The 20,590-nt window shown below is 39.6% G+C and overlaps 1 protein-coding gene across 1 annotated transcript in view; it reads left to right on the plus strand.

Moving 5' to 3' along the window:
* nbeal1 (neurobeachin-like 1) overlaps positions 1 to 20,590 on the plus strand; it is a 117,789-nt gene that overhangs the window by 57,316 nt on the left and 39,883 nt on the right. Inside the window, 12 exon segments of the mRNA XM_062058685.1 lie at positions 1,644 to 1,802; positions 5,924 to 6,083; positions 6,170 to 6,258; positions 7,332 to 7,937; positions 7,999 to 8,174; positions 8,257 to 8,545; positions 9,619 to 9,927; positions 10,000 to 10,149; positions 12,700 to 12,857; positions 16,350 to 16,474; positions 16,560 to 16,686; positions 16,784 to 16,932. Of these exon segments, the coding sequence (XP_061914669.1) occupies positions 1,644 to 1,802; positions 5,924 to 6,083; positions 6,170 to 6,258; positions 7,332 to 7,937; positions 7,999 to 8,174; positions 8,257 to 8,545; positions 9,619 to 9,927; positions 10,000 to 10,149; positions 12,700 to 12,857; positions 16,350 to 16,474; positions 16,560 to 16,686; positions 16,784 to 16,932 (2,497 nt within the window).

Genomic DNA, 20,590 nt, shown 5'->3' on the forward strand with positions numbered 1-20,590 from the left:
TCGGCTTGAAAAAAAAACAATTGTGCTTCCCTAATTGGATTTATGCGTTTTTCACAATAAAATTAAAGAAAACATTGACAATATTTTGCAGTGCCAACAGAACATTAGAATCTTTTCCCTGCCCTGCACCCATTTTTAATGATTCCTGCCTTGGTCCATGTCCCACCCCTCCACGTGATTGTAGATTGGACATAATCAAACACAGTGGGAGTGGCCATGCGTTTCCCACCATTGCCTTCAGTGATGTCCAACTTAAATGATTACCTCTCAAAATACCATAATTTATGTCATTACATGACCATTGCTGGAGAAATACTATACAGAAACACATTTACACGCTACTGTGGATTGAATCACCACAACAGTGTACAAAACGGGTTATTTTCCGGCGTATTTAAAAATCAATAAACAAGCATCAGCAATTAAAACATATCTTATGTTGTACTGTCAAAATTAAAATTGCCAAAAACATATTAAACGTGAAAAAAATAAAGAAATATAATATTTGAACTTGAATGTGTAGCACCCATTCAACGCCGTATAAGCTAGTGATACCACTCATAGTCGGTTGATTCGAGTGGAATTGGCCGGGACAGCTGAACTAGCTTCCGGCTGACATCGTCTCACAGGATACAGTTTCTCTTTAAATATCCTTCTTTAAAATGGCCTAGCAAATATATATCTGCCACCTAATCAACATATTGTTCTCCTTCTTTGTGGGTTAAAAAGTGAGTATCGGTGATTTCTCTGCTAGCCCGGTATGGCTACGGCGCAACACTTCCTGCTTTTAGTAAATTACAACTTGTGATTGGATACTCACTTTGGAGTGACAAGTGAGTATCCAATCACAGTCTTGTTAACATCAGGCTAACTAGATAGGCTACTGTCAACAACTTGTGATCTGATTGACTATCGCAACTGTCTATCAACAAGTGAGTATCCAATCACAGGACGCGTAAATGTCACACTCTACGTGAGGCCAGCTAGAAGGCCTTCCTGACAACAACTCGTGATCTGATTGGTTATCACAATTATCTATCTAATGTATGTGCCTGTTGACTTACAGTGCACAGACGCCAGCATTGTTGATTCTGAATGCCCCGGGCAGATTTCGTACAGCATGGCAACATAAGATAACTGAATTCTGATTGGATAAAAACTCTAACCTAAAAACAACAGTATTGGAAGGAGCATAATATGACATGAAGAAAATATGAATATGTTTAGATATTTAGGGAAAGTAAATTAAAAAGTACTTTTATATTTAATTATGATCATGATTTCTGGTTATGTTAGGCCAGCAGAGAAGGCCTTGCTGGCCCTGACGGCCCACCACTGATCAAACATATACTGTATAAGCAGCAAATGGCAACGCAAGCATAACCTTCTCCTCGCGTGGGCAGCGAGATGACCTTTCTGGTTCCCCAGTAGAATTCCTGCAGCAATGCCCTTGCAGGAAGTTACCGGCTCATATCCCGCCAGGCATCCCTTTTTTCTTTCCTGTTTTGATATTTTGAAGCATTATCGTCTCAATAAGCATTTTAAGCCCCGTACAGTGACAGTGATTTCATGCACCAATAAGTACTCTTCAAAATAAGGCCTTGGAATATTAAGTTTGGTTCCTTTTTTTGTGTGTGTTGAAGATTTGTGGGCTGTTGGAGATGTTACTCAGCCTCCTTCAGAGTAGTCCATGCAGGGACCAGCTCTTCCTGCTCCTCTTTGAGCCCGGAGCAGCCGACTCTTTTTACGCCCTGCTTCTCAACAGCAAATACACAGACCGCCTCAGGGAACTTGTATTCAAGGTGAGCTGCCACTCCACCTGAAAAACAAACACAGTGAGTGGAACCTCCAAATAACAGACCGCTCATTACACGAACTTTCCCAAGAGGTGGTTAATAACGAGCTACATTTATTCCATTACATTTACTTAAGTTGCTTTTTGAATCAATTTTACCTGTCGGAGTGGTTTTAATGCAACATACTTTTTACTTGTGAGGAAGAAACACTACTTTTACTCCATTACATTGAGTTTCATTCCGATTGCTACTTTTATGTATGTCATCATTAAATATATCATCTTTTGATCATTGCCTGCAAAGATGCGTTAATTTGGCTCGTTAGAGAGACTTTTTCCAGTGTGCAAGGTCACATGACTCGTGTTATACCAATCCAGGGATGTCCAAAGTGTGACCCGAGGGAGCTTTGCGACACATTTTGAAAAATTCTATTTAAAAGGAAAAACAACATAAAAGTGGAATAAAAAAGCAAACAGATAAAATGTAACAGGAAAAACTTGCAATATATTGACTCTAATATTACAAAGCTGCTGTTTGTTGTTTTTTTTATTTAAAGCTGCGATTACTCAAAAAACAATAATGAAACAAAATAATACAAAATACTTCAAACAACAAACTAAAAAAACATTGTTTGTGTGTGTGTATATATATATATATATATATATATATATATATATATATATATATATATATATATATATATATATATATATATATATATATATATATATGTGTATATATATGTATGTATATATATATATATATATATATATATATATATAATCGATAAATCTGAAGTTAATCTACAGACTTAATTAAAAAAAATGCATGACTTATGTTTAACACTTTTATGAGAGTTTTCCCAAAAACTGTCATTGCTCAAAAAATAATAATTCATTAAAATCAATTATATGAATTATTGACCTATCAATGATATGAATTATTGACCTATCCGATTACGTCACATCAAATATTCCTCTTTGAACTATTTTTGGGATGGAAATTTTGAATATTTTTGTGTTTTTCCCATAATAAACATGGTTTTGATGAAAAGAGCATTAAACTTTAAAAACAAAAAATATATTTATATTGACCGATAGACCAGAAGTTGATGCATAAATTTTAAGCGTTGAATTAAAAATGTTTTATTATAATTTGACTTATTTTTAAAAATGTTTATGACTGAGACCCTTCTGGGGAGCCCTAAAAGTGAAAAAAAAAAAAGTATTGTATTGGTTTTGGAAATAATATCAAAATGGCCCCCGAATGCTTTATTTTTTCAGTGTGCGGCCTTCAGTGGGAAAAGTTTAGATACTATTTTATCCAACGTAAGCAGTATTGACAGTTAACTCCATTTCACCAATCAAACGGAGCCTGAAAGTCACATGACCGCACTCAAACTACACACTTTAAAAAATAACATGACGTCAGATGAGGCATCGTCAATGTTTACATACAAACTAGGAAAAAGAACATTTATACCATGCGCTGTCATCCGTGTCAGAAGAAATGTTCACGTTTCAACCCATAAGAATTCTACTTCCAACTAGAGAAAACATGTTGTGCTAAATTTGAGATGTCTTTATGTTTTAGCCAGAGGTGGGTAGAGTAGCCAGAAATTGTACTCAAGTAAGACTACTGTTACTTTAGAGATGTATTACTCAAGTAAAAGTAAGGAGTAGTCACCAAAATATTTACTTGAGTAAAAGTAAAAAACTATGTTGTGAAAAAACTTCTCAAGTACGGAGTAACTGATGAGTAACCTGTTCGTTTAATGATGACAGCAACAAATAATGCACAAAAACATAAAAATAGCAATGAGCAAATTCAGAGCCAGGAATATCTCTTAAGCAACTAAAACAATAATATATATCAAATAATAATACATTAAAATTAAAAAAATTAAGGCAAATTGAGCCACAATAACTTAACAGCACCATAGGCTCAGTAGGCATTCATTGATTGATTGATTGAAACTTGTATTAGTAGATTGCACAGTACAGTACATATTCCGTACAATTGACCACTAAATGGTAACACCCCAATAAGTTTTTCAACGTTAATCAATTACTTAATAAATGACCAAGTCGAGGTGATCTACCTCATATATACATATTCATACACACACATATCATATATATATATATATATATATATATATATATATATATATATATATATATATATATATATATATATATATATATATATATATATATACAGTATATAATTTATATTTATTTATTTTGCCGTTTTTGTTCACATGTTAAAGGTGTTTTAATGAATATACATGCATGTTCAACATATAGATTCCTTTCTTTCATTAAGACAAGAATATAAGTTGGTGTATTACCTGACTCTGATGACTTGCATTGATTGGAATCAGACAGTAGTGCTGATAACGTCCACGTTTTCAAATGGAGGAGAAAAAAAGTTCCTCCTTTCTGTGTAATACCACATGCAAGTGGTTGGTTTTTGACATCTTATTTGTCCAGCTTCCATATTCGTTTTTATACACTTTACAAGAAATACATTGGCGGCAAACTCCGTAGCTTGCTAGCTTGTTTGCGCTGGCTTTTGGAGACTCTTATTTTGTTAGCAAAGGCGCGATGGAGCGGCACTTTTATTGTGAAGACAGGAACTGTGCGGTCAGTCTTTTAGGCTTTTGACGGGAGGTACGGTTGAAATAAAAAAAGTGTCTTTTTTCCTTTACACTTTTGATTGATTGATTGATTGAAACTTTTATTAATAGATTGCACAGTACAGTACATATTCCGTACAATTGACCACTAAATGGTAACACCCCAATAAGTTTTTCAACTTGTTTAAGTCAGGGTCCACGTGTGACGGTCATGTGACCGCCTGGCTCTGTTTGATTGGTCCAACGTCACCAGTGACTGCATCTGATTGGTGAAACGGAGTCAAACGTCACCAGTGACTGCATCTGACTGGCGAAACGGAGTCATACGTCACCAGTGACTGAGTCTGATTGGTGAAACGCAGGCATGCATAGATCCTACTTTGAAGGTCTGTCTGACAAACCAAAACAAACAAAGCGTGCATTAACAGATCGATAAAAATCAGTAGCGAGTTGAATGTAGATAAATGGAGCGGAGTAAAAGTAGCGTTTCTTCTCTATAAATATACTCAAGTAAAAGTAAAAGTATGTTGCATTAAAACTACTCTTAGAAGTACAATTTATCCCAAAAGTTACTCAAGTAGATGTAACGGAGTAAATGTTACTACCCACCTCTGGTTTTAGCTGCACGCTAACATTAGACCTGGTATATTGTCATAAGTGACTGTAAAATGTACATCTTTGTGGTATATGTGGTAGTAGGACCTCTCTCTCACATACACGCGCGCGCACACACACATACACACAACAGTTGTAGTACGAGTACCATTAAAAAATGGTAAATCAATCAGAAGTTACACACCAGTTACTCTGTACTTTTTCACTGAATACTTATTTATCTATACTTGATTAGATGACTACAAGACTACTTTTACTTGAGTTGTATTACTCTAAAGTAAAAGCACTCTTACATGTTAACAATATTGGGAAAATTACTTTAAAAAAGTTACTAAATACAGTTACTCATTACTTTCCCCAAAAAATATTTGAATTACCAACATAAGTATTCTTTAATAGATGTAATTAATTACTAGGGAAAGACATTTTTTTTCTTCATATATCTGGTGTATGCAGTTAAGATGTTTCATGAGAGAAGAGTGTCATGAGTGTGTGCTGTTTTAGCTGAGCATTGTAGTCTGCGGACTGAAGGAGCTTGTTGACTGCAGTGCCAGTGGAATGTTTTCACTGATAGTTAATAAAGCAAAGGCTGTAGGACTATTATTGTTGATGATTGTTACTTTACTGAATGCTCATTATTCCCCCTTAGTAGTAGTAGTTGTCAAGGATGGAAACAATTATCCATAATTCCATTATTTCAAAGATTATGGGGGAATTTATTTCCAAATACAATTTTTTCTAGTCAATTAAGTTTGTCATTGGAGGTTCCACTGCTTTTCCAACCACGTATCTTGGAACATACTCAATTTGCAGAACTTCTAAGAACAAATAATCTCACAAGTTATGCATATTTGCGTGTCCCTCTGCACAGCTGTTTGAGCGCATGTTGCGATGCGACCGTGTCTATGAGAAGAACAAGCAGCGTTTGAGGCTGAGGGAGGCGGGTTACGGCGGCCTGTCGCTGATCTTCTCCGATCTTCACATAACTCCAACGCTCGTTCGCTGTGTCCTCAACCAGGTCCTCCATACAGGTCAGCTGTTTTCTCCCACTAATGCAACACAGTTTAGCGCACACTGTATCAAACCTAACCCAACATTGCTTCCTAATAATTTACAGATCATGTGGTGCACTACAAGGACTTGATGGCATTGGTTCAGTTAACTCATCGATCAGGACCCAGCGTACGGCTCATTGTCTGCAAAAGGGTGAGGAACTTGCTTAAATTTGTCCTTAAACCTACCTTTTTGACTTGTAAATTCAATAAATAATTGTTAGGCAATGCCCTTAAAGAGAAACTGCACTATTTTTGGAATTTTGCCTATCATTTACAATACCTATTTAAGACAAGAACACATGGTTTTCTTTTTTTATGCATATACGGCAAGTACGAGGTGGCTAACAATGCAGCTAATGAGAGTACACTATTCTGCCTATAAAGCCCTCTAAAAATACATCCAAAAACGCCAAAAATACTCTATTTACATCTCCTGACCTAAATATGTACCAAGTATTAGCAATATTGTTATCATAATTGCTAACACGGACAATTTAGTTTTAGCGGCACCGTGATCACAATGAGCTAACTTGCATATGCTGCTATATTGACATATTGAGCCGGTGAGCTGCTACACCGCCTCTGAGTTGGTGAAAGTTATTTGTAGGTTATAATTCATGCCTCTCACCTGGATAGTAGAAGGCTGTGGACATAAACTTTGACAACTTCATTCAACTTATACCCGGAGATGGCAAGAAAGACATGAAAAGACACTTGTTTGCGGTACCTTCTTTTTTAAACCTGCGTAAGGATTAGTCGGCATCCTGTGAGAGCAGACATTGTGCAGTAAGTGATTGTTCTATTATACTCATAGTAGGGATCGACTGATTATCGGCCGAACCGACTATCGGCGCCGATATTTGGCATTTTGACATATATTGATATCGGCCTTCTTTTGTCGGTATTGGCCAAGATTTATTTTATATATCTATGTATGTATGTGCATCTCTCTCTCTCTCGCTCTCGCTGTATTATGTATGTATATACTGTATATATATATTATGTATATATATTTAATAGGCGGAATACAGCGACTCACATTGGCACCATTGTTAGCTGACTTTTGCTCGTGAGTTAGAAGGCGTAAAAAAGTGCTTTTGTCACATAAGAATTGTGAATGATAGACAAAATTCCAAAATAAGTGCAGTTCCCTTTAACACCCCAACAGCTTCTAGAACCCTACCCAGAAGACTTTCAAGAAGTTCCTGTTTACCATGTGTTTAGGTGTACCAGTTGCTACAGTCCCAACAAGAAGCTGCTTTCCAGATCTCAAAGCAGCAGTGTTGGCAGGACACGCTGACTAGACTTTACTTGCGGGGCGAAGGCTCGTCCCAATCCCGAAATGCAGACACCGTCAGCACCTGCAGCCTGGATGTGAACCGGCCCGGTGGGAGTATTAATAACCGCCTGGAGTTGCCGCTAGATCGTAGAACAAGGGCGGGCAGCGCCGGCCGCTTGGACCGCCCGGACGACGACTGGCTTAGCATGGGCGACACTCGCTCTGTGGACAGCCTGGACAACAGCGATGTCATCTCACTGCTGGACACTCCGTCCTCCTCCGCTTCCACCGAGCCACAAGCCCAAGTCAAGCCCTGGGTGGTGGGGAAATCCGGGGGTTTAACCCTGGATCTGTCTCACCTGCAAACCTATGAGGGCTTGGACAGTGGCAGCCAGACACCTGGCAGCGGGCCCAGCACGCCCTCACCACTGGAGACCTCCAAGCCTTTTCCAACGAACTCGGGGAGTTTGGACGCAAACGCCTCCCTGGCTGAAGACACCTTCCTCTTCAGTGACAACCTCTCACTGGGGGAGTCCTACAATGGCACAGAGGTGAGATAAAGGGATTGCTAATATTTACCATTTCTAAAAAAATGTTGTTGTTGGTGCCTAGCGAGCTGAGGACGAACTGTGCAGCATGTTGCTGGAGATCCTGCTGTGTGTGATGTGGCGTGGAGTTGAAGGTTCTGACGATTCCGCCTGGCTAGAGCGCGGCCAAGTCTTTTCCGCTCTCACCAAGCTGGGGACAGCCAACGAGCTGCTGCTTCCTGTCGACCAAATCAAACTCAGGTCCGGCCCTCGATCCGAGCAGAACTCCACGTAGATGCTCCCACGGTAACGGTGTCCACTGTCCCCTCCCCTCTGTGCACAGTCTTCTGGAGCGTATGTTGGAATGGGCGGTGAGCGACAACCGCGAGGCGTCCGCCGCCACGTTGCCTCAACACACGGAGAACGCGGTGCGTCTGCTTCACATGGTACAAGACTTCCTGCAAGCTGAGGGCCTGATCAACCCAGCGCTGTGGACCGAGAAGGTGCTGGAGGAGTCTGTGACACTGATGGACTGCCTCATGGTGTGGTACTCTGCTGGTACCCAGTGGTTCCAGCTCTCCCAAGTTGGACTGAGACTGATGCTGGGCTTCATGGCTCAAGAAGGCTCCGAGGTCAAACATTGTCTTAACCACATACGGTTTAACCTCGGTTTACCAACTTAACTGGTCCTTGAACAGGGTTCCTAAATCAGAAAGTTTGTATAGCGAGGCAAATTTCTCCAATGTAAATATTAATAATGGTTTCCAGCCTCAACAAAAGTCTATATTTTAGTTTGTACACTTTGAACACAATATGAAGTTTTATACAGTACTGTAATTTAAACATAACAAGGGGAGATAGGCTACAGCACCCCCCTCGTCCCCGAGAGGGACAAGCGATAGAAAATTGATGGATTGAAGGGGGCAACGGATCAACTTTTTCTTTATTAACACGTCAAACGACAACAAAACAAGCGGCTCTACCAGCACGCGCACACACACAGAAGTCCCTTTGGTGCCCTCACAAACGACAAGAAATCACCAAGATACTTGACTTTAACAACCATAATGCTACAATAAAAACATTTTAAAAAAGTAAAATCCCCTTACTTACCACGGGATGAACGGAAGAATTAGAAGGCTGGGGCATGTGTACAGGCGCCGTTGAACGAGAGGTAGGTCTTCTCCTCTGCTGTGAAATAAGTCTGCTTTGGCATTTTTTCCAGAAAACTCAGGTCTCATCACAATTAAAACTTGCTGTGGTACGAAGCTGACTTTTTTTATGTTTCCATACTTGCGAGCGGCATTAATGTACTCTTGGCCATAGTCTTTTTTTCTCTCCTTCTTTCCACGCCGGTCTGTTGTCTTTTTGGGACTATATTGAGTTAGCAAAAAGGACAGAAAAAAACAAACAGAAAAGTCACACACTGAAGTGCTGAGAAGTGACTAGTACTGTACAGCAAGTGACGTGGAGGGCTCCGCCTCCCCAAAATTGCTGAGCACTGCTTTTTGCCTGCAGTTGGGACGCAAAATGAATGAATAAATGAAGCGTTCTTAGGTCGCATTTGTCTCGATCCAAAAGTTCGCTAATAGAGGGGTTGGCAAATCGAGGTTCCACTGTATCGTTGTCCTTGTTTTGTTTTAACTCAACAAAGTGGTGCCATCATTAAATGCGTACTCATCCCGTTCTCCTTTTGTCATCGCAGGTGTGTGCAATCGCCACTGCCAAGCTCAATTTCATCCTACAAATGAAGGAGGTGTCCAGCCAGGACGAGGCCTGCTACCTGTTGGGCAAGGTGGAGGGCATCCTTCGGCCTGCTATCCAGGAGAACACAGAGGAAACGTACACCTTCCTGGTTCCTCTGTTGCGAACACTCCTCTCCAAAGTCCATCGCGTCCTTTATATGGATCTGCACCTTCCCCAATTGCCCGATACCAATGGCAGTCCCTCTTTCTTCGAGGACTTCCAATTATACTGCAACTCCGCCGAGTGGCGCGTCTACCTGGACAAATATGTATGAGACTGGAGTGTATTGGGGCTTGTTTGAGATAATGGCACAAGTAACGTCACTTCCGTTTGTTTTCAGATCATTCCGTACATGAAGCAGTATGAAATTGAGACCTTTAGTCAGGGCCATGAGACCATGGCCCTCTACTGGAAGGAGTGCTATGAGTCCTTCATGGTCAGTCTGCATAAGAGAGAGCGGGAGCGAGGGGAGAGCAAAATCCGCTTCCAGGTGAGTTAGATTCAAATAAAACCCTGTACTAACGATTATTTGGATAGTCGATTAGTCAACGGTTATCTGAACGATTAGTCGGTTAATAAACCGTACACATATTTAACTTTTTTACATGGACTTCTAAATGCAGCTTAAGTTATTTTAGACATGTGCTTATTACGAACAACAAAGATGACTAATTAATATCATAAATATTTATTCATACTGTAACTAGAAAAATTTAAATTACTATTAAAATGTTGTCCATTTAAAAGAAAGGAAAAGCAAATTGCTAAAAAAAAATAATAATAATAATAATAACTTTGTTTATGTATTTAAAAAACAGTTAAAATAGCAGCAATGAACACAAACAAAACACAAAATCTAACTTCCTCAAAAAGAAAAGCATTTTGTGTTATTTAAAAAGCTGCACATTGATATAATGGTTATTGATTAACTCTTGGCAGTTTTAGCACTCTAATAGACTCAATGTGTAGAAATGTATCTTTGATTAATTCTTAAAATGTTGGCTATTTAATAGATTGTATGTTTAATCTTATGATACCTCCACATTGGTGCCTGTGTGTGTGTGTGTGTGTGTGTGTGTGTGTGTGTGTGTGTGTGTGTGTGTGTGTGTGTGTGTGTGTGTGTGTGTGTGTGTGTGTGTGTGTGTGTGTGTGTGTGTGTGTGTGTGTGTGTGTGTGTGTGTGTGTGTCTGTGTCTGTGTGTGTGTGTGTGTGTGTGGGTGTGTGTGTGTGTGGGTGTGGGTGTGGGTGTGTGTGTGTGTGTGTGTGTTGCGCGCACACAGTTCACGTTTGCTAAAGTGCCTTTTTTAAAGGCCTACTGAAATGAAATGTTTTTATTTAAACGGGGATAGCAGATCCATTCTATGTGTCATACTTGATCATTTGGCGATATTGCCATATTTTTGCTGAAAGGATTTAGTAGAGAACATCGACGATAAAGTTTGCAACTTTTGGTCGCTGATAAAAAAAGCCTTGCCTGTACCGGAAGTAGCGTGACGTCACAGGTTGAAAGGCTCCTCACATTTCCCCATTGTGTACACCAGCAGCGAGAGCGATTCGGACCGAGAAAGCGACGATTACCCCATTAATTTGAGCCAGGATGAAAGATTTGTGGGTGAGGAACGTGAGAGTGAAGGCCTAGAGTGCAGTGCAGGACGCATCTTTTTTCGCTCTGACCGTAACTTAGGTACAAGCTGGCTCATTGGATTCCACACTCTCTCCTTTTTCTATTGTGGATCACGGATTTGTATTTTAAACCACCTCGGATACTATATCCTCTTGATAATGAGAGTCGAGAACGCGAAATGGACATTCACAGTGACTTTTATCTCCACGACAATACATCGGCGAAGCACTTTAGCTACGGAGCTAACGTGATAGCATCGGGCTTAACTGCAGATAGAAACAAAAGAAATAAGCCCCTGACTGGAAGGATAGACAGAAAATCAACAATACTATTAACGACGCCATTTAAGCTAACTTAGCAACACAGAGCTATGCTAAAAACATTAGCTATCCACCTACGCCAGCCAGCCCTCATCTGCTCATCAGCACCCGTGCTCACCTGCGTTCCAGCGATCGACGGAGCGACGAAGGACTTCACCCGATCATCAATGCGGTCGGCGGCTAGCGTCGGATAGCGCGTCTGCTATCCAAGTCAAAGTCCTCCTGGTTGTGTTGCTACAGCCAGCCGCTAATACACCGATCCCACCTACAGCTTTCTACTTTGCAGTCTTCATTGTTCATCAAACAAATTGCAAAAGATTCACCAACACAGATGTCCAGAATACTGGGGAATTTTGCGATGAAAACAGAGCTTTTTGTATTTGATACAATGTGTCCGAATACTGTACTTCCGTTTCAACGATTGACGTCACGCGCATATGTCATCATACATAGACGTTTTCAACCGGAAGTTTCGCGGGAAATTTAAAATTGCACTTTATAAGTTAACCCGGCCGTATTGGCATGTGTTGCAATGTTAAGATTTCATCATTGATATATAAACTATCAGACTGCGTGGTCGGTAGTAGTGGGTTTCAGTAGGCCTTTAAGGCACTGCAAATTGACGCTGCTTTAAAAAGTACTTGAACTGATGTAGACAAAGTTTAGCTACAATTATAGTTAAAGTTATTTTCACACAACTCCGTCTCACACTTGTTAGTTAGCTAGCAAGGCATAAGCTAACACTCTTACCGAGGCTGAGATGCATCCTCCCTCCAAATGTCCGACATCATGTCTCCGCTTTAAACGCTGGCGTATCACAGATGTACTGCCATAAAAACAAGGTCCGCTTTGCAAAATGAGCAAGGTGTTCATGTTTTTAACAACAATAAGAGGAGATGTTCTTACACTTTACAATTTAGTACTGGCCATGTTTTTGCCGGTGACCCACTTCCGCCCGAAAAAACACGAGTAATGACGTCACGACTATTGTCGACAAATATAATTGTCGGCAACACATTTTATTGTCCACAATGTTGACTAATTGTTGCAGCCTTATTACTAACCTGTCAATCATTTATGTCTTTTTTTACTTTAGGAACAGTTTGTCGAGCCTTTCTCCCGTCGAAGTCGTCAGGAGAACCTGAGGTACAACAGCATGTTGAAGCAGCAGCATAGCCAGAACAGTGCCTCTCTCAGGCAGTGGAAGGCAGCTCGGCGAGGCTTTATTTGTGAACGGGGGCCTTGGGCCGAAAGGTACTGATATTTACTGCCTGCATGTTGTGTCTTTAGATGCAAAACGGGCTTCATGTAAGTCAGGTCAATCGTAGTACTGTACGTGTAGAACAGTGGTTCTTAACCTGGGTTCGATCGAACCCTAGGGGTTCGGTGAGTCGGGCTCAGGGGTTCGGCGGAGGTCAAGACACACCCGACACATTGTGTAAATAAAAACTTCTCTCTATCTGCGTATTACGGATACGCCAACAGCAGAAGTCACACTGATTTGCAGGTGTGTGATTTGTTGTGAGTTTATGCACTGTGTTGGTTTTGTTGTTTGAACAAGGTGATGTTCATGCACGGTTCATTTTGTGCACCAGTAAAAAAACATGGTAACACTTTAGTATGGGGAACATATTCACCAATAATTAGTTGCTTATTAACATGCAAATTAGTAACATATTGGCTCTTAACTAGCCATTATTAAGTGCTTATTAATGCCTTATTCGGCAAGGTTATAACCCTCTAACCCTGGCCCTAACTCTCTAACCCTAACCAAATAACTCTAAATTAAGTCTTTGTTACTTAGAATATGTTCCCCCAGTGTCCAAAAAACTATAAATTAAGTCTTTGTTACTTAGAATATGTTCCCCATACTAAAGTGTTGTCAAAAACATAACTTTGTCTTGAATTTGGAAAAAAATAAAAAAAATTATTTTTCACTAAAGAAGGAATCCGTGAATGCGCATATAAAACTGGTGGGGTTCGGTACCTCCAACAAGGTTAATAACCACTGGTGTAGAGGGAATTATGACTGAGGGTGAGCAAATCAAGTGCTCATTTTCTCCTACATGTCATTAGGAGTCGTTTACATTTGAACTGATACAGTACTGATTCCGGGTACCTAGGAATCGGTACCAGTACTCAACTGGACCAATTTTCGTGACTTTTGTGTGTGTTAATTAATATTAAATGTTTTTGGTAATAAACTTTTTTTTTTTTTTTTTTTTTTGCAACATTTAAAAATGTGCTTATTATGATAACTGCTGTCCAGTTGTTATGTTGTTTCATCGTGACTTTTCTTAGTATCATTTGCAGGTATGACACTATGGCCTCGTTCACACTGCAGGTCGATTCCCATTTTGTTGCCCATATTCGACCTGTATCACATTTTTTCATGTCGGTGTGAACAGTGCAATTCCGAATTTTATTATATCCGACCCAGGCCTCTTTTGTATGTGAAAATAAATTGAATACATTTGCACTGCGTCCCCAACGTGAACCCTTCCGCGCTCAGGTCGCATCCGTCCGACCAGAACATCATCAAAAGCGATAAGCGTCAAAATTATTGGCCAAAATAGACAGTTACAAAATAAGTAGTTGACAACGTAGCAGAAAACAAAGAAATATAATCTTAGAGAAAAATTTAATTTAAAACATTTGAACACATGTACAACACTTAAGACCTTCAGTATATCAGTATGTGGAATTAAATTATGGAATGGATTAACAAAATAAATCAAACAATGTACTAATATGATCCAATACAAGAAACTCTTCGAACTTAAATTGTTTATAAAGTACAAAAAAGAAGAACCATGATAAACATTCTGAATTTATTCAATCCGTTCATAATTTTTTTTAGATAATCTTATTGATCTCACCATGTGAAATATAACTTACTTCACTAATTATTATTTATTTATTTTTAATGTTATTACTTATGGAGTATATTGTGAATAAATTGAGAATAGGAAGTGAACAAAAGTTTTAGCAACTGCTATGTAAAGGAAAAAGGGGTAGGATTAAATAATCTCTGCTTCTTCCTACTCCTTTTCAAACATGTTGAATAGAGAAACTGGGAATTGTGATGTATCATGTTGTATGCATGCATGTTCCAAAAAAACACAAACTCAACTCAAAACAGGTGACAATAAAATGTTTTAGGAACTCACGTGAAAGATCCACCACTCCTGTCTCCAACTGCTTGCCCACAGACACGTTCTTTAGACATCGAAGCAAAATATTCCGGAAAACTGTGAGAGCCACAATATATTTGTCCTCTTCCTTCCCAATTTTCAACTCGCTGTAATTCGGTCCAGAGAACGTTGACTTTGATTGCACAAAATCTTTGAAATTTCCACAAATGTGCCAGTACTGAGACCGACTAGAGCTGAAGCCATTTTTACTTCCTTAACCACTGCAGTGCGTGCGACGTCACAACGTCATGTCCGCATACAGGTCAGATTGCATTCACATTAGAAATCACATGAAATGGTCGGATTTGACAAAAAAAAGTCTGAATTGGACAATCCGACCCTGCACTGTAAACATAACCTAAGTTGCAGCAGTGTATAGTTTATGGTGTTGGTCGTTTCAGTCTTTCCTATCTGTTGTGCCCTACAAAGTGTTAATACTATAAGTATTGTACTAATTACCCACCAGCCGTGGGATTGTAACACGTATATTACTTGTCGTTGTCATCAATAGGGTGTTAAAATTAAAAAGTTAAAGTCACTAATTTGTGGAAAAGTGGAGCCGTACTTTGCTTACATTGGAGCGTTTTTTTTTAGTTAATTTCTTTGTTGACATTGAAACTTGCAACACTAGGTGGTTTGGCTGAGTCCACTCCCATTTTGATGGAGTGATCACTTAGTGGAAAGAATAGGTAACCACGCGTGGCGTCCGGCACAACCCAGATACCCAAACATGGCACTTTTGAATCGGTACTCGCTAGGTACCGGATTCGGTAACCATCCCGATGTGTCATGTTGTCATAAACGTCTCCTGAGCTCATTGTAAACAAACATGGCGTCAATCGACTTCTTTACTGTTTCTGATTAAGACATTTCGCCTGCTATTTAGACTTAGACTTAGACAAGCTTTAATGATCCACAAGGGAAATTGTTCCACACAGTAGCTCAGTTACAAGTGATGGAAAAGATGGAAAGGACAACGCAGGTATAAAATACACTAAAAGCAATATAAAATATAACAAATATACGTAATATTTACATAATATATGTACAGTATAGGATATATACTGATATATTATATTATATGTTTGTATCATATATACAATATATAAAAATTACCATGTAAAATATTACAGTATATGTAACAGCTGCAGCATAAAATAGAGAGTAAATCCAGCAGAAAATAGACATTATAAACAAAGAGAAGTAGCTAACATAGAAGGTGTCAGGTAATAGACATCATATATTACTGTATGGCGGGTGATTATACAGCACCAATTGTTTTGCAAACATTCAAGGGGGAACATTTTTTTTTTCGCTTCAACACATCAAACCTTATCAGCCACCCGAAATGCCAGGCGTTTTAAAAGCCAACAATCTGCCGCAGAAGACGCTACTACAAAGAATGGCTTAAAAAGGGCTTATTCGTATTGCTGCTGCATTTGGAAAGTTTGACAAAAAAAGGTGCATCCCTGAAGTATGTTGTGAATGGAAAGCTGACACTCGGCACAAGGGGGTAATCTTGCTCAATCACTCTTTGACGTCTTTGTAACAGGCAGCAGGATAAGATGCGCTGGAAGCTATCCAGCGCTGAGAACTTCTCCCGCATGAGGCTGAAGCTGGTCCGGAATTACAACTTCGACCCTCACAAGGAGGCCAGCGCTCTGCGAGACAACCTCGGTACCAAAACACATCTGGTTTTGAACGTGACATGACATTCTCCACTATTTGATGAGAATATTTCAACTTCTTTGGCTTTGCTCAGGTGTCCAACAGCAGTTGCTAAACCCAGAATCGCTGCTGCTGGAGGCTGTGAAGCAGGTCAAGGTGACCAACTTGGAAGATGACGTCTTGGAACTGCCTGAGGATGACCCTGCTGCAGCCATCAACCCGTAAGTCAATCTGACTGTGGTCACGTAATTGATGCCTGGTTGACCGTCACCTGGGATGCACCTGAACTTGTTGGATCATTTTGTTGTTGTCCGGCAGGCTGGAAACAGAGGAGGCGGGTCAAAAGGAGAAACTGGTGTTGGGGGAAGACTGTGAGCTGGTGACGGTGGTTGACGTGGTGCCCGGCCGCCTGGAGATAACCACCCAACATATCTACTTCTATGACGGCAGCCAAGAGAAGGATGAAGGTGTGTTGGGTTTAGAAACGTAACAATGATTTTTTTAGTTTTTTTTCAACCAACTAAGATAAATTGACACACTTGTTACAAAACGCACTATTTTACATTGCGGCATGGCATGGTAGGTAGAGCAGCCGTGCCAGGTTGCAGGTTCGCTCCCCGCCTCTTGCCATTCAAATCACTGCCGTTGTGTCCTTGGGCAGGACACTTCACCCTTGCCCCCAGTGCCGCTCACACTGGTGAATGAATGATGGTTGATGGTCGGACGGGCCGTAGGCGCAAACTAGCAGCCACACTTCCGTCAGTCTGCCCCAGGGCAGCTGTGGCTGCAGATGTAGCTTACCACCACCAGGTGTGAATGTGGAGTGAATGAATGATGGGTTCTCACTTCTCTGTGCAGCGCTTTGAGTGTCTAGAAAAGTGCTAAAAAAATCTAATCCATTATTATTATTATTAAGGCTTCGCTGATAGTGTTTTAGTCTTAGTATTTTATATCCCTTATCACTTCTATCACTTTAAAGAGGTCATATTTAGTTTTTTTCCGACGTATAAACTTTGACCGCATCTTCTTCCCGCCATCTTTGCTGTCTTTGCATCTACCGACAGATATTAGTTCAAACTATACGCTGCTTTGTATTAGAAATGGCAACAGTAAAGGTGCATGTGCATAGACAAGCCAGTCTTCCCCACAACAAGAGGATAGCAAAAAAAAAAAAGCACAGACTACAATGGCGCACTCGCGTAACGCACTTTGGGTAAATTTATACAATATATGGATAATCCACTGACGTCACCAATGGAGAAATTCCAAACTGCTCGTTGAATGTTATTTTATTTTATTTAAAAAAATATATATATTTTTTTATTTTTTTTATTTGAATGTTATTTTTTTCAACCAATTAGGATAAATTGACACACTTGTTAGAGAACGCCCTACTTTTCATGATAATGTTTCACTGATAGTGTTTTAGTCGTAGTATTTTATATCACTTTTCACTTTAAATAGGTCATATTATGATTTTTTTCTACGTTTAAAACCCTTTTTTGTGGTCTACATAACATGTAATGGTGGTTCTTTGATTAAGTGTTTCATAGACTGTCTTCTTCCCGCCAGATATTAGTTCAAACTATACGCTGCTTTGTATTTGTATTAGAAATGGCAACAGCGGAAGGTGCTTGTGCCTATACGAGCCAGTCTTTCCCACAACAAGAGGATAGCAAAAAAGAAGGAGCTTATTGACAAAAGCACAGACTACAATGACGCAAAGCACTTTGGGTAAATGTATACAATATATGGATAATCCGGTGACGTCACCAATGGGCTAATTCCGAACTGCTCGTTGAATGTTATTTTTTCAACCAACAACACATATTATGATTTTTTTCGACGTTTAAAACCCTTTCTTGTGGTCTACATAACATGTAATGGTGGTTATTTGGTTAAATGTTGCATAGACCAGTGGTCCCCAACCACCGGTCCGTGGCCCGGTACCGGTCCGTGGCCCGGTACCGGTCCGTGGACTGATTGATACCGGGCTGCACAAGAAATTAAAAAATAATAAAAATAATAATAAAATTGTTTTTATTTATTTATTTATTTATTTTTATTAAATCAACATAAAAAACACAATATATACATTATATATCAATATAGATCAATACAGTCTGCAGGGATAAGCACACATGATTGTATTTCTTTATGCCAAAAAAAAAAAAAAGGGCCCCCCACCCCCTGTCCGTGGGACAAATTTTCAAGCGTAGACCGGTCCGCAGCTACAAAAAGGTTGGGGACCACTGGCATAGACCATCTTCACTTTGACTGCGTCTTCTTCCCGCCATCTTTGTTGTCTTTGTGTCTACTGACAGATATTAGTTCAAACCATACGCTGCTTTGTATTAGAAATGGCAACAGTGGAAGATGCATGTGCATATACGAGCCAGTCTTCCCCACAAGAGGATAGCAAAAAAGAAGGAGCTTATTGACAAAAGCACAGACTACAATGGCGCACTCGCGCAAAGCACTTTGGGTAAATTTATACAATATATGGGTAATCCGCTGACGTCACCAATGGGCAATTTCCGAACTACTCGTTTCCCAGAAGTATGAAGGAAGGCAAGATTGGTTTATAAATATCTTCGCAATGCCTCCACAATTTGATTTCAAATTTTCTGGGCTTATGCAGATCCCAAATACACAACAGCAGGTACCAATAGGTAAGAAAAGTGGGTTTGGCATAAAAGAGTTCCTTTAAAATTTACTTAAATAATAAATGCGTAGCAACATGTTTTATTATTTATTAGGTTTTTTGGTGGGCATTGTGGCGTCCTACTCTGTTCAGCAACCCTTGAAAACACAGCAGAAACACATCCGTCTTGTATCTGTTCTAAGGTAGCACAACTTGTAGATTCAATGTGCACAATTGAATATCTTTGTTGCTCAGACAGTAATGTGGTTTTATAAGCGATGAGGTGGCGACTCGTCCAGGGCATACCCCGCCTTGCGCCCGAGTGCAGCTGGGATAGGCTTCAGCCCACCCGTGATCCCAAGAGGGACAAGCGGTAGAAAATCAATGGATGGACGGGTATTGGAGTATGTCGTTTCTTAATGGAGAAAGACGTTAGTGACTCTTGTTTTCATGTTAGCATTTAAGCTAGCAATAGTCAATTTATCAAAGTGCAGTTATTAATCACGGTTTTTCGATCATTTCAATTTAAAAGCATAAAATTACCTTCGGACGTTGTACCACGGTTATCAATAATACCGTTTATCGTTACATCCCTAGTTGGTTGGTATACAGTGGTCCCTCATTTATCGCGTCTAATTGTTACCGGACCTTTTAAGAACCTTTTAAACAATCTAACTTCATTGACAACCTGGTCTGGTGAAGATAAGGTCCTTTTTTTTAATTTAAAAATAAAATAAAATAAATAAATAAAAAACATTTTCTTGAATAAAAAAGAAAGTACAACAATATAAAAAAAATTACATAAAAAATAGTAATCAATGAAAATATTAGTGGACCAGCAGCACACACAATCATGTGTGCTTCAAGGACTGTATCCCTTGCAGACTGTATTGTTTTATACTGTAGGAACCAGAAATTTAATAACAGGAAGAAACAACCCCTTTTGTGTGAATGAGTATGAATGAGTGTAAATGGGGGAGGGAGGTTTTTTGGGTTGGTGCACTAATTAAAGTGTATCTTGTGTTTTTTATGTTAATTTTAATTTTTTAAAAAATTGTTACTTGAACTAACAGTATTACCGGTAATTTCCACGGAGTAGGATTTGTTATCATAAATCTAATATTATCATACTTAGAGCATACATTTTTTACGACCTTTAAATATGTTTTATAACAATATTAGAACACTCTGCACATGAAATAGCATCTATATGATGATGATGATGGATTTGATTTTATATCGCGCTTTTCTATTATTAGATACTCAAAGCGCTCACAGAGAAGTGGGAACCCATCTTTCATTCACACCTGGTGGTGGTAAGCTACATTTGTAGCCACAGCTGCCCTGGGGTAGGCTGTTGGAAGCGAGGCTGCCAGTTTGCGCCTACGGCCCCTCCGACCACCACCTATCATTTATTCATCATTCATTCACCAGTGTGAGCGGCACCGGGGGCAAGGGTGAAGTGTCCTGGGCAAGGGTGA

Source organism: Entelurus aequoreus, linkage group LG01 (assembly GCF_033978785.1).
Source record: "Entelurus aequoreus isolate RoL-2023_Sb linkage group LG01, RoL_Eaeq_v1.1, whole genome shotgun sequence".
In the NCBI taxonomy this organism is placed as follows: Eukaryota; Metazoa; Chordata; class Actinopteri; order Syngnathiformes; family Syngnathidae; genus Entelurus; species Entelurus aequoreus.